At 44.1% G+C, this 11,588-nt stretch overlaps 2 protein-coding genes across 3 annotated transcripts; one reads left to right on the plus strand and one right to left on the minus strand.

Annotated features, from left to right (window-relative positions):
• Positions 1-626: 626 nt before the first annotated feature.
• LOC136522493 (signal recognition particle 9 kDa protein-like) lies at positions 627-5,177 on the plus strand. 2 transcript variants are annotated; one of them, XM_066516306.1, is made up of 4 exons: positions 627-837; positions 944-1,012; positions 4,707-4,800; positions 4,902-5,177. In XM_066516306.1, the coding sequence occupies exons 1-4, from the start codon at positions 766-768 to the stop codon at positions 4,976-4,978; spliced, it is 312 nt and encodes a 103-aa protein (XP_066372403.1). In that variant the 5' UTR covers positions 627-765; the 3' UTR covers positions 4,979-5,177. The 2 variants fall into 2 exon arrangements, with proteins under 2 accessions (XP_066372403.1, XP_066372404.1); XM_066516307.1 differs by having other exon boundaries at positions 4,923-5,177.
• A 923-nt stretch (positions 5,178-6,100) lies between these two features.
• Positions 6,101-6,694, minus strand: LOC136523792 (uncharacterized). Its single transcript, XM_066517353.1, has one exon. The coding sequence runs from the start codon at positions 6,692-6,694 to the stop codon at positions 6,101-6,103; it is 594 nt and encodes a 197-aa protein (XP_066373450.1).
• Positions 6,695-11,588: the final 4,894 nt, after the last annotated feature.

Consider the following 11,588-nt stretch of genomic DNA (forward strand, 5'->3'; position numbering starts at 1 on the left):
AATAATTAGAGTCTGTTATACGGTAACTCAAATTCTACTTGTAATAGGGTCCAAGAGAGATGTGTTATTATGACTTTTAGTTGTATTATGACTCAAGTGTAGAATCCTACTAGGAGTAGGTCTCCTACTTATATGTATGGGGCTTTAGAAGAGACTATGTATAACTACGGTATAGATTCTAACATGGAGTGCACCCCGTGTGAGAAAGGGCGGGTGGCGATGGGCACGAGGTGCAAGAGCGAGAGGGCCGAGGGAGGGAGGGAGCGAGACAGATGGCCAAGGTGTGCGCGGGCATGGATGGCCTGCCTTTTGGCATAGCTGTAAGGCAGGGCAGGCGTTTGAGCGGTAAGGACGATGCACCGTGTCTTTTTTTTAATGATAGAGATAGATATTCTTGAAATATACGCTAACACCCGTAAAATCCTCGTCCTTACGCACCTATGCACGGACCTATTTTTTTAATAAATATATAATGTTTTTAAATTATGACACATAGAAAATTTATTTTTAAAATATTAAGATTCTCGTAGCTGTGAATCCCTTTTGGTACTGGTAGCCCAGAGAGAAAACGGTGACAAAAGGAGTTGCAGCAAAGCAAAACCCTTCGAACAAAATCATCTGCGGCACGCAAGTCCAGCACGCCCCGGCCGAGAAGGCGTGAAGAGCAGCAAAGCAAACCCTATTTAAACCGCGGCGGCCTCTTCGTCCCCCAAGGTTCCCACCCAGATCTGGCCACGCCGCCCGCTCCCCTTCTCCGCCGCAGCGATGGTGTACGTGGATTCCTGGGACGAGTTCGTGGAGCGGTCCGTGCAGCTCTTCCGCGCGGACCCCAACGCCGTACGCCGTCGTCGCCCGATCCCCCTCTCCTCTCCCCCCGAGTTCCTTCCTGCTTCGTTCCGTGTGTCCGATCCTACCTAACCTGTTTGTGCGCGTGTCTCTGCAGACCCGCTACGTGATGAAGTACCGGCACTGCGAGGGGAAGCTCGTGCTCAAGGTCACCGACGACCGCGAGGTACTACTACCTTGTCCAAGCTGTATTTACTCAGATTAGATTTGTGTGTATGTTCGTTGGTTCGGAACACGGATGACGGATAGATGTTGTGGCTTAGGAGCTGATCGATGGTACACTTGTTATTTATAGCTTAGAATTTAGGTGATCGAGGGGTAAGATAGATCGCACACCTTGATAAGTGCTCCTCAGCTCCTACCATTGGATCTATGTTGTGTGTTCCGTGAGAGGTCGTCAGATGTGTTAGTTTTGAAATGTGATGGCTGGATATATAGCAGCGGGTGCCCTGAAATTCAGCATTCTGAAAATGTATTGGGCAATCAGTGGCACCTGGTTAATAATCATATGAAAGAGAAATTAGGTTCTATCTAACTCTTTAGTATGCCAAATCTGAGAATTGTGCATCATTAGTGAACATTAGTATTTCTGTGTTGCTGTTGGACTTATATCATAAGTTCTCTTGTTGGAATCAGGATCTGTCTGAACTTCAGGTATTCATATATTTTGCTAATGAAATATTATATGTAAAAAAAAAAAATCTCGTGACTCTTTTTTATATCTAGTAATGTTTGTAACAATATGCATTATCGTTGCACAACTGATTGCTCCCAACAGTTTGAGGTATTTAGTAAGCAAATTGTGCTGAAGATTAAATAATATATATTGGAGCCATGCAGGTATAGGTTTCATAGCTGAAATTCATCCCTGCACACTGCCTTTGTATGATAGATCTCCAGCTATATATAATTGAACTATGATAGTTACATGAGGGATGTTCACTTTCAGATTAAATGCTTTATTAGATAGCACTTTGTTGGAAACATTTTTTCGACGAATAGATGTGCTTGTAACCAAACATACGTGACAATTGGTTAGCATTTTACAGCTATTGTGTCTTCTCTGCTTCACTTGTTATTTTATATAAATTGCAATGGTGCAGAATTTCACAAGTTTTGTAAATCAAGTACACTGAAGGGCAGGCCTGGTGCAGTGGTGAGAGCTGTCTCACTGAGTCTCACTGAGTCACCAAGTCGTGGGTTCGAAGCAGCCTCTCCGCAGATTTTGCGGGGGGAAGGCTTGCCTCGGTTTTTCCCTTCCCTAGACCCCACTCATGTGGAGCCTCCAGCACTGGGTCTGCCCTGTAAATCAAGTACACTCCAGCAATGTACCTTACTACCCTTTTCCCTCCTATAACTATGCTCTCTGTTCTTGTGTTTTTGCTTACAATGTATATGAATATTGCATTCTTAGCATTACTTTTAGCGAAATTGGTTATTAAGTTTTTGTTTATAATGTTAGAGCTTGACTATAGTAATAATAGTTTCAACAAAGTATTATTCTGCCTGTTGGGAGTTACTACCTCTGTCCTGGATGCAATTCTAGTTCTCTCCTTAGTCAAACTATCTAAATCTATCTAAATTTTGAGCAAATTTATGGAATATATTATCAATATTTATGACATCAAATAGGTATACTGTGAAATATGTTCCATGGCAAATCTAAGTAATGATACGTTTTTGTATAAACTTGGTCAAACTTAGAATGGTTTGACTTAGTAATATGCTAGAATTGCATTCTTTTTCAAGACTCAGAGAGTACGTTAGAAGTAAATTGAGGAGATCAAGCCACACCATTGGTTTGCCAATTTTCTTATCAATGTTTTCTTGCTTGTTTTTTTTCTTGATCATGGAACCTCACAATGTGCGCTTCTTTGTAAACATGCTCTCAACTAAAAACATTTGAGCAATTTTTGATTGCCTTTAATTCATCCAAATATCAGCATGCTGCCATGTTGTGTGGTATTATCAATGTTTTCTTATGCTTGACTAAAGAATTTGCTACTTGATGGGTGCTTCTCTTTACACATCTTGATCCATAGCCCAAAGCAATGTCATCACTCGACATCTTGCAAGACATGACTAATTGATTATTGTCTTTTAAAGGATTTCCATTGTGCCTATACCTTGTTTACTTTTTGCATGCTAATATTGTTTGTTAGGCCTTGTTTAGTTGGGTGAAATTTGGAAATTTGGCTACTGTAGCACTTTCGTTTTTATTTGGCAATTAGTATTCAATCATGGACTAATTAGGCTCAAAACGTTCGTCTCGCGATTTCCAACCAAACTGTGCAATTAGTTTTTTTTTCGTCTACATTTAATGCTCCATGCACGTATCGCAAGATTCGATGTGATGGCTACTGTGGCACTTTTTTGGAAAACTTTTTGGAACTAAACAAGGCCTTAGATATCTGTTACACATAACTAGGATTCTGGAATATTGTTTTTTGGATTGCTCATTATGTTCTATATTTTGCTACTATGCTTCCAGACAACATCAGCTCACTGTTCTAAATAGCAACCATGATGAGCTTGGGTTGCTTACAAAGTTTACAGTGTCAGATGTCAAGATGTAGCAGTTTTGCAGGCCTCAAAAATAATATGTAGTCTTTATAGCGGACCGGAAAAATGTTCTTTTATGTGGCTGCTCATAGTGGAAGTGGTAAGAGGACAGGTGCTTGATGGGCAATGGCTCGGGTGTTGTTGGTTATACTAGGACTGAAAATAGATTATTACATGTCAAGAACTAGATATAATTTAGAATAGAAATCTGTTGCTATAAATTGGAATGGTCGTCACACAACTAGAAGTCTAGAACCTTGCTAGCATTACATTTTGTGGAATAAGATAGAATACAGACTTCTTGCATGACGTTGCCCCTTTCGTTATGATGCAAGTGTAGTTTATTGTGCTTGGAAGTTCCCTTTTACTGTTTTAGTCACATAGCACTTTGTTTTGTAAGCCGCTTTTAATGCAGCATGTTGCAGTAGCGCTGCAAGGTGGAGTGGTCGCTTGCTATCTGCTTTTAGCTGTGTAGAGTTTTACTCAATAGTCAGATGCCATGTCTAACATTTGTCTCTTTAAAAAAATGGATTTGGTAGTCTGTTCTTGAAAATAAAATCTGAAAGATTGTTTAGCATGCATATCTGTTCTTTGGCGTGTGGTCATATCATTTAGCAGCAAATGCAAGGAATTCCCATCTGATGTAGTTGATGGCATTGCATCACCTAAACTGGCTATAGCATTGCCACTCATTAAGATATGTGAGTTCATTTTGTACTTAGATTAGAAATGTTCTCTGCCATCTGATGTATTCATGTATACCATAGATATGTATTGAAAATTTCTTTTTGTAAATAAATTTCTGGAGCTTTTCTTTTCAGAAATGCTATCCCTGTGCTTTCTGCTATATCTTCCATTCACATGCTCCAAGTAAATTTTGCAGCTAAAACAGATATTTCCTGTTTGCTTACTCGAATGTGACTTTTAACTGACCAACAGTGCTGTTGTCTATTGAGATAATCTTACTTGTGCAAGCCTTCAGTTAATGTTGTCATCATTTCTTCATTTAGCTTCTTTCTTATGCTGTTTTGGTATTTGCAGCACTAGTAAAAATGCATTTCTTAATGTTTCACTAGAAAAGCTGGAATGTCAAAACCCATGTTTTTGGTTGTTTTTTGTTTATTTGTTACAGAGGGCAAGCATCTTATGTCTATGCTGATAAAAGTATATAAAACATCAAAACTACTTGTTTGGGCACATCGATTGCTAGCTAGTATAATATTCTGGTGTAATGTTCATGCTATGAAGTTTGGTTGAAATGGCACCCCTTCTTTTCTGACTGAAGTTATTGCCTGCAGTGCTTGAAGTTCAAGACAGATCAAGCTCAGGACGGAAAGAAGATGGAGAAGCTCAACAACATCTTTTTTGCTCTCATGACTCGTGGGCCTGATGGTATCATGCTTTGTTTTCTCCAGGATTTACAATCACTGAAGATAAAGCACTGAATTTTATTACTTCACTAACTTGGGTTCCTATTCTTTGGATCACTGTAGCTGATATCAGTGAAGTTTCAGGGAAGGAACAGGCAGAGCAACAGCAATCGAAGAAAGGTCGGGGAAGGAGGCAATGATGCTGGTCTGATCCTTATTTCTTTCAGAAAATTCACAACTGGAATGGTGGATTGACATTTCATCGACTCTTGTCCCCCCTGCTATGGTACTGCTATGGTACACTGAAGGAAGTTTTTCCAGTACAGAACCGAGAACAAACTGAATGCACACTATCATGAATTCATGATTGAGAAACGCCTCAGCCGACCTTTACCTGTTTTTTCTGCACGTGCAGCGTTTTCATCCATGTTTGCCGGTAGAGGAATGTAGCTATGATACTCTGCTTGATCTTGTCTTTGTGTGCTGCTTGTTGGGCCATACGCCTGTACGGCATTTTGCAGGCGATACTGATATAGGAGTACTAGCAACCATGGCGAATTGACGATGGTGGGCGGGGCGGGGGGCTCAGCTGATATGGCAGTTTTCATGACAACGGGGTGCTGTGCATGTGCGTCTCTGGTGACTTAAATAAAGCCGGAAAAAACTGTTGTTTTGCTGCTCGTCATCTGTAGTCTAGTCTAGTCAGATGCGCTCGAGCATGTTGGTCCCTGTTGCGGTGTGCCTATTGCTTGTCTGTTCCTTTTCTGGACTTGGTCCGCCACAGAGAGGTTATCTTTTTAATGCTGTTTTACTTATTTATATGCTAGTTGAGTGTCCGTTGCTACGGGTAAAACATCTCATGACATACAACCACACAAGTAAAATATATGTAGAATTCTATGTCATCACAAATAATTAATGTTAAAACACATAATTCAAACTAATTTCTCTGAAATAAAGAAAACCAATCACTAACATGTCCACAAAATCGTCATACGCTACTTGTCTCATTTTTTTTCGACTTCATGTATTACCTGAAATTTAGATGGATACAAAAAATGTCAGTAATAAGGACACAAATGTAAGAATATAACAGTTGTGCAAAACAGAAGACAATACATTTTCATAGAGTGAGGACCTCTTTGTAGACAATATTTTTCATGTATGTACCATTTATTTGTCTTTTTTTTTCTTATCCTTCTTATCACTGGGTGAGACAGCAAGGATCCTAATGTTCGATCTGACAGTGGCTCTAGATAGTGCAACATACAGTTAACCGTCATGGCAAAACTGAGTCTAACAGGAAACTGCTTCCTCTTGAACTAGAACGAGAACATCTCGTCATTCGAGGGGCATAATGGAATCCGTGGCAGGAAGATTCGCTTTCCAGCATGGTCTCCGACCATAATTTCTGCATTGATGGTATTTCGTTGGAACCCTCGAACCACCAGCCTGGTTCCATTGCTAAGTCCACCCGCAGGGTTGATGTTCCTTAGCAATATGATTGGGGACCCAATCTTGAGCTTTAACACATGTGGAGGGAGACCGTTGGGGGTCAAGGTGTTGAGGAACTCAGATGTGTAGTAGTTGTGTGGATCATCCACCGCACTATCAAAGCTATGGTACACCATCTCATCCCCTTGAAAATGGCTTACCATCTTCATGTTAATCATATTAACCCAGTCGTTCCGCATAGATAATATTGCTCGTGAGGTGATGTAGCTCTTGTTTGACATATTGGCATTGAGGGCAAGGAATATGCAGTCAATTAACGCATCAAGATCACTGTCTTCCCTGGTCTGTGGTATGCATATATCATCAGGAAGGCGGATTTCACCATCAGCATTATCCTCCTCAAAGCCTCCCCCAATGCGTAGCAAGTATTCTGCAAACCATGGGTCGCTCTTTGCCCTCATGGTGCGCACAAGTTTGAGATGTCGCATGGAATTCCAAAGGTATGACATCCGCAGTGAGGCACCGACTACTTGAGCCCTTGACCCTCTTCGAACAACTGGGAGAACCTGCCTGAAATCTCCACCAAACACCACAGTCTTCCCCCCAAACAATAGGTTAGGACGGTCCATGATATCACGGAGGCTGTTGTCTAGCGCCTCGACACCTTGCCTCTTCATCATTGTCACCTCGTCCCAAATAATAAGGGATGTGGTCCGAAGCAGTTTGGCGGTACCACTCTATTTTCTGAAGCTACATAAGGCCCCATCATCGAGGATGAGGGGAATCTTGAAGCGCGAGTGGGTGGTTCTGCCACCAAGCATTATTGAGGCTGCAACACCAGATGTTGTTGTTGTCACGACAATCTTGTTCTGACTACGTATAGTAGCGAGCAGATCCCTGTATAGATAAGTCTTTCCGGTGCCGCTAGGTCCATCTACAAAGAACAAACCCCCATGATTGCTATCAACAGCAGACATAATATCATTGTAGGCAGCCTGCTGCTCCTCGTTAAGGGTCTTTGATAGTGCCATGTCAATAACACTTTCCTCAACGCTAGCCTCCTCGAAATTCTCCCTAGGAATATCGCTAGGCGGATCATATGTGTCGTTGATATTAGGAAGTGGGTACATCTTTATGTCCTTATGCATTGATTCTAACAACTTCCGAATATCTATGAGGACCATCTGCTCCACTATGAAGTTGGACTAGCTATTGCTCCTGTAGTCCTAAGACATTGCCTCCTTGTGCTTTCCCTAGAGTTCTGACACATCGCTCGGCTCACAAAATACCAAGATTGTTGCAAATAGCCTTCGCAGTGCATATGGCATCATCCATAGAGTAGCTTCAGCAAGGCCCTCGTGCAGTGTGTTGTCCGCTTCAATAAGGCCTCGTCTTTCTATAGCTTCACAAAAAGTCGGTAGGAGTACGCTAGAAACCGTCCTTAGATCAGTGAACGAGGTTGCACCAGCCACATGGTTTAGAAGAACCCTAAGATAATAATGTTCCCCTTCAGCTAGATTGGCACATACAACTCTTCCGATCTGTCTTAAATGATTCTTTTGCACCCTCCTAATCCACGATTTTCCCTGTGAGTCCCACTTATAGTACTCAGGAAAGTCCCGATATAATATACCATGGGCATGTTCAGATGTGTTATTCTTCTCGAAGTAGGCTGTAAGCATCGACCTTTCAGCACCTGGACGATTAAGCACACGTCGAACACCCTCGTGCTTGTGAAATGACACCATGTACATGTCAGGAAGATGGAGCTGCAAGGACAACACCGAAGGGGACCTATCACTTATATAAAAACCATATATCCTCCACAAGGCTTTTGGTGGAGTTACCCATCTAGCATCCATGTACTGTTTGATCTCATCGATGTTTCCTTCATTGTCCTCCTTATTAGCCTCTCTCATAGCCACAGACGCGCGGTCATGACCCTTGTAAATGTACTTAAACAAATACTTGATGGCCTTGATGCTCCCACATGCTTCAACATTGATGTGGCAATTGAACAGACATAGGAGGTATGGGTTGTAAGGCATGACCCATCTGTTGTCAAGGTCATGCCCGCGAACCTTTTCTTTTCTACCATCGTCATGCCATCTGTAAACTGGGTATGAATCCTTGCCCTGTAATGTGGCATCATAGAAAGGTCATGGGTAATGGTTCTTGCATGATTCACGGCCCTTTGTGCATGGGCAATTGCGATTAAGTACTCCACAAGGGCCATGCATCATATGCTTTGTAACCATTTTATACAAGTCTAGATACTTCTTCTTGTTTGGGAGCTTGACTGAGATGAGAAGGTCATATTGCTCTGGGCACGTGATTTTGTAGCGTCCCTCCATGATTAGCAAAAAATATGCGTGCTAGACCCCTCTTCTGGAACTCCACAACATACACATGTGCATGAACCTTTCCGAGGATATCCTTTTTTTATCAACATGTGCTTAAGCTCTTCTAGTTTTGCCCTAAAGACCCAATCAATAAGATCTAGACAATCCTGTGGTGTGTGTCTAGGGTACAACTCACGCATGATCTCATCCCACTTGGGATTACATATCATAGTCAAGAAGATGTCTGGTTTTCCAAACCTCTACACCAGTGCCATGGCATCCAAGTACCTACGCCTCATGTCCCTTGGGCCTCCGATAAATGAGGAAGGCATCACCGTCCGCATTCCAACAGCTTCTGATCTTCCCTCACTAGCATGCAGGCTATCAACCAATCCTTGGTAGAGGTCGGCCCTAATCTCTGTTTGATGATTGTGTATGTAATCCAATCGAGAACTCTCAATTTTGATGTATGTGTCCACCGTAAACTGTTGGAAAAGACGCTTGCCATAAAGTATGGGATTAAAGATTCCTAGCTGTATCTAGAACTTGTAGCAGTAGTAGTCATGCACAGAAACACATAAATTTCCTAGAGAGTCTAGAAAAAAACTATGTTATTAGAGGTGTTTCTAGGACAATGGTTTGGTATACATGAAAAGTATAAGAAGATAAATAAATATGTTTCTTCTTCTGTACCACTACGAGCCTTACACAGGGCATGAGCCGTGTTGACATCATCCATAGTAACACCTTTCTTTGGGATATCCATATGCCATCCAAGCTCACCGCTAGGGAAGAAGAGTGGGTATGAAAGAGCATCATATCATCCATGGTATGATCGAATGCCATGCCTGCTCCTAGCTTTCCCATGTAGGACAACACTATTCTGAAACTGACCAAGAAGTTCACTACCCTCGATCCAAACAATAGCCACCTTTGAAGCCATCGACACGTTGTATGTCGTTTGGTTCAATCACTGATCAAGATTAAGTGTGAGACGAAAGTCCTCGAGTTGTTCGGCCTGCCCCATACTCCTCAAATGTTGTCAGTATGGATTGTCATGAAGGATGGCCACCAATCTCTCTATAACTTCATTATCTTTTTGGTACTAATCTTCACGACACCTTCAGTACCGGTGCTTAAGGCTCGGATCATCATCATAGAAGTAGAGCTCAAGATGTCTAGGTTCCTTACCATCAATGTTGGGTATCCATATTAGGGATACCCGAAGGAAGGAAGTTAACGGCCATGAACGTTAATTCGCCCATATGGTCCAAGACATATTTAAGGTCTTGCCTGATCCCAAGGTTGCGGGCCCCATCTTGCCAGACCCCTTGGGCGCGGGCTCCGTCTTGCCCGACCTTGAGGGCACGGGCTTTGTCTCAGCAGACCCCGAGGGCGCGGGCTCCGTCTCACCCGACCCCTCGGGCACGGGCTCTATCTCGCTAGACCCCTCGGGCGTGAGCTCCGCCTCGCCCGATAGGGATCCATATCACCTCCAACCACTATGGGTCTAAGAGTACGACCCTAGGGTCAAACTTCTGACACTGGGAGGGCTGAACGAGCTCAACAAGACCCAACTCCATTCGATCTTTTCACCAGAGACTTAGGACATTCTCCCTCTCTCGCTTGTTTGTAACCCCTACTACAAACTAGGGATGGTAACACGAGTAGCAGTAGACTGGACGTAGGGACATTTTGCCTGAACCAATATAAATTTGTGTATCCTCCGAGCACACCATCTGGGCCAAACACGTAGATACAAATTTACTAGCTGGTGGTTCAAAACATCGAGAGTTGGTGCGTCAGGTTGGGGGCTTTTGCGCGTCTCGACATCCACATCAGGCCTCGGATGGCTAGTCACGACGTCAGCTGGGTCCCGGATGCGCATGTGTGCTTTGGGAGCCTGGACTTCATTGTTACAATGGATGGAGAGTTGGCATAGGCTCCCACCGCCGTCCTGCCTCTCCACTCACCGGCCTCAACGTGATCGTTGAGGCGCTTGCGGAGCTACAGCTGCACGCGCCGGAGGCTCATGTCTCTAGGAGTGACCGGCTCCTCGGCTTCAACTATGGGAGGCTAGAGCACCAACTCGACGCCTTCCTAGGACCCCGACCATCCCAAGAGGAGTTGCGCTGCCTTACTTTCTCCTTCGCTAATGTCATAATGCAATTCGCCGGAGGGGAACCGCTCTCCTTGGAACACCTCACCTGAGGCACCCTAGCAGCGTTCCCATTCTGTCTGCGCAATGCTGCGAGGACTGTTGGCCACCTCATGGCGCAGCGCATGCACCCATCCCCTACGAACAACGAGTTCACGGGGATGACTGAATACGTCATGGAATCTTTCCACGACCTTCTCGCAGGAGATTCAGAGTTGCTCTCTAACTCTGACTCCAGCAGGGGGAGCCATAATCCCTCACGAGCATGTTTTATGGTAGGTACCACCAAGGGACATGTCGAAAGCGTCCACAAGGGAGGGGCTACCCCACCAAATGACCTTGATGATGAGGTCGAGGAAGATGCAGGGGCCCTTCCTCAAATGCAGGTGGAACAACTAAGGGCGTGGCACTAGGAGCTCAAGGATGCATGACTCCAACTCGAGTAGGAACGCATAGAGCTCGAGCAAGAGATCGAGCGCCATGAAGACGGTGGGCGTGCTCGTGCCATGGCCCACGACGTGAACTAGAGGATCATCAAAGACGATGGAGCCCTCCCACACTTTGTTGGGGCAAGCCAGAACATCACTGCCGTGGTGGCCTTGCTCCGAGGGCTCTAGAGCCCGCGACACCCTAGGATCATCAGGCCCATCATGAGATCTTCATGCTGCTCGAGCGCGCGGTGATGCAATAGGCGGAGAGCTCGCTATCTTGGTGACACGAGCTAGACGCCAATCAGCACGCGCCCTCAGGACAACATGTCAGAGATGTGTCTGTCCACCAGATGTTGTGCGGTGGCGGAGGGCACACCGTGGCCCGGTGCATGAGCGTCTCGGCCTCCACCATGACGCATGTAAC

The sequence above is a fragment of the Miscanthus floridulus genome, chromosome 18, assembly GCF_019320115.1.
Source record: "Miscanthus floridulus cultivar M001 chromosome 18, ASM1932011v1, whole genome shotgun sequence".
Lineage (NCBI taxonomy): Eukaryota > Viridiplantae > Streptophyta > Magnoliopsida > Poales > Poaceae > Miscanthus > Miscanthus floridulus.

What these genes read in the sequence shown, in the direction of transcription:
- LOC136522493 (XM_066516306.1), top strand. Translation starts at nt 766, where the DNA reads ATGGTGTACGTGGATTCCTGGGACGAGTTCGTGGAGCGGTCCGTGCAG. An exon ending in TCCGCGCGGACCCCAACGCC is followed by an intron (nt 838 to 943) that starts GTACGCCGTCGT and finishes GTGTCTCTGCAG; the next exon opens with ACCCGCTACGTGATGAAGTA. An exon ending in AGGTCACCGACGACCGCGAG is followed by an intron (nt 1,013 to 4,706) that starts GTACTACTACCT and finishes TATTGCCTGCAG; the next exon opens with TGCTTGAAGTTCAAGACAGA.
- LOC136523792 (XM_066517353.1), bottom strand. Translation starts at nt 6,694, where the DNA reads ATGAGGGCAAAGAGCGACCCATGGTTTGCAGAATACTTGCTACGCATT.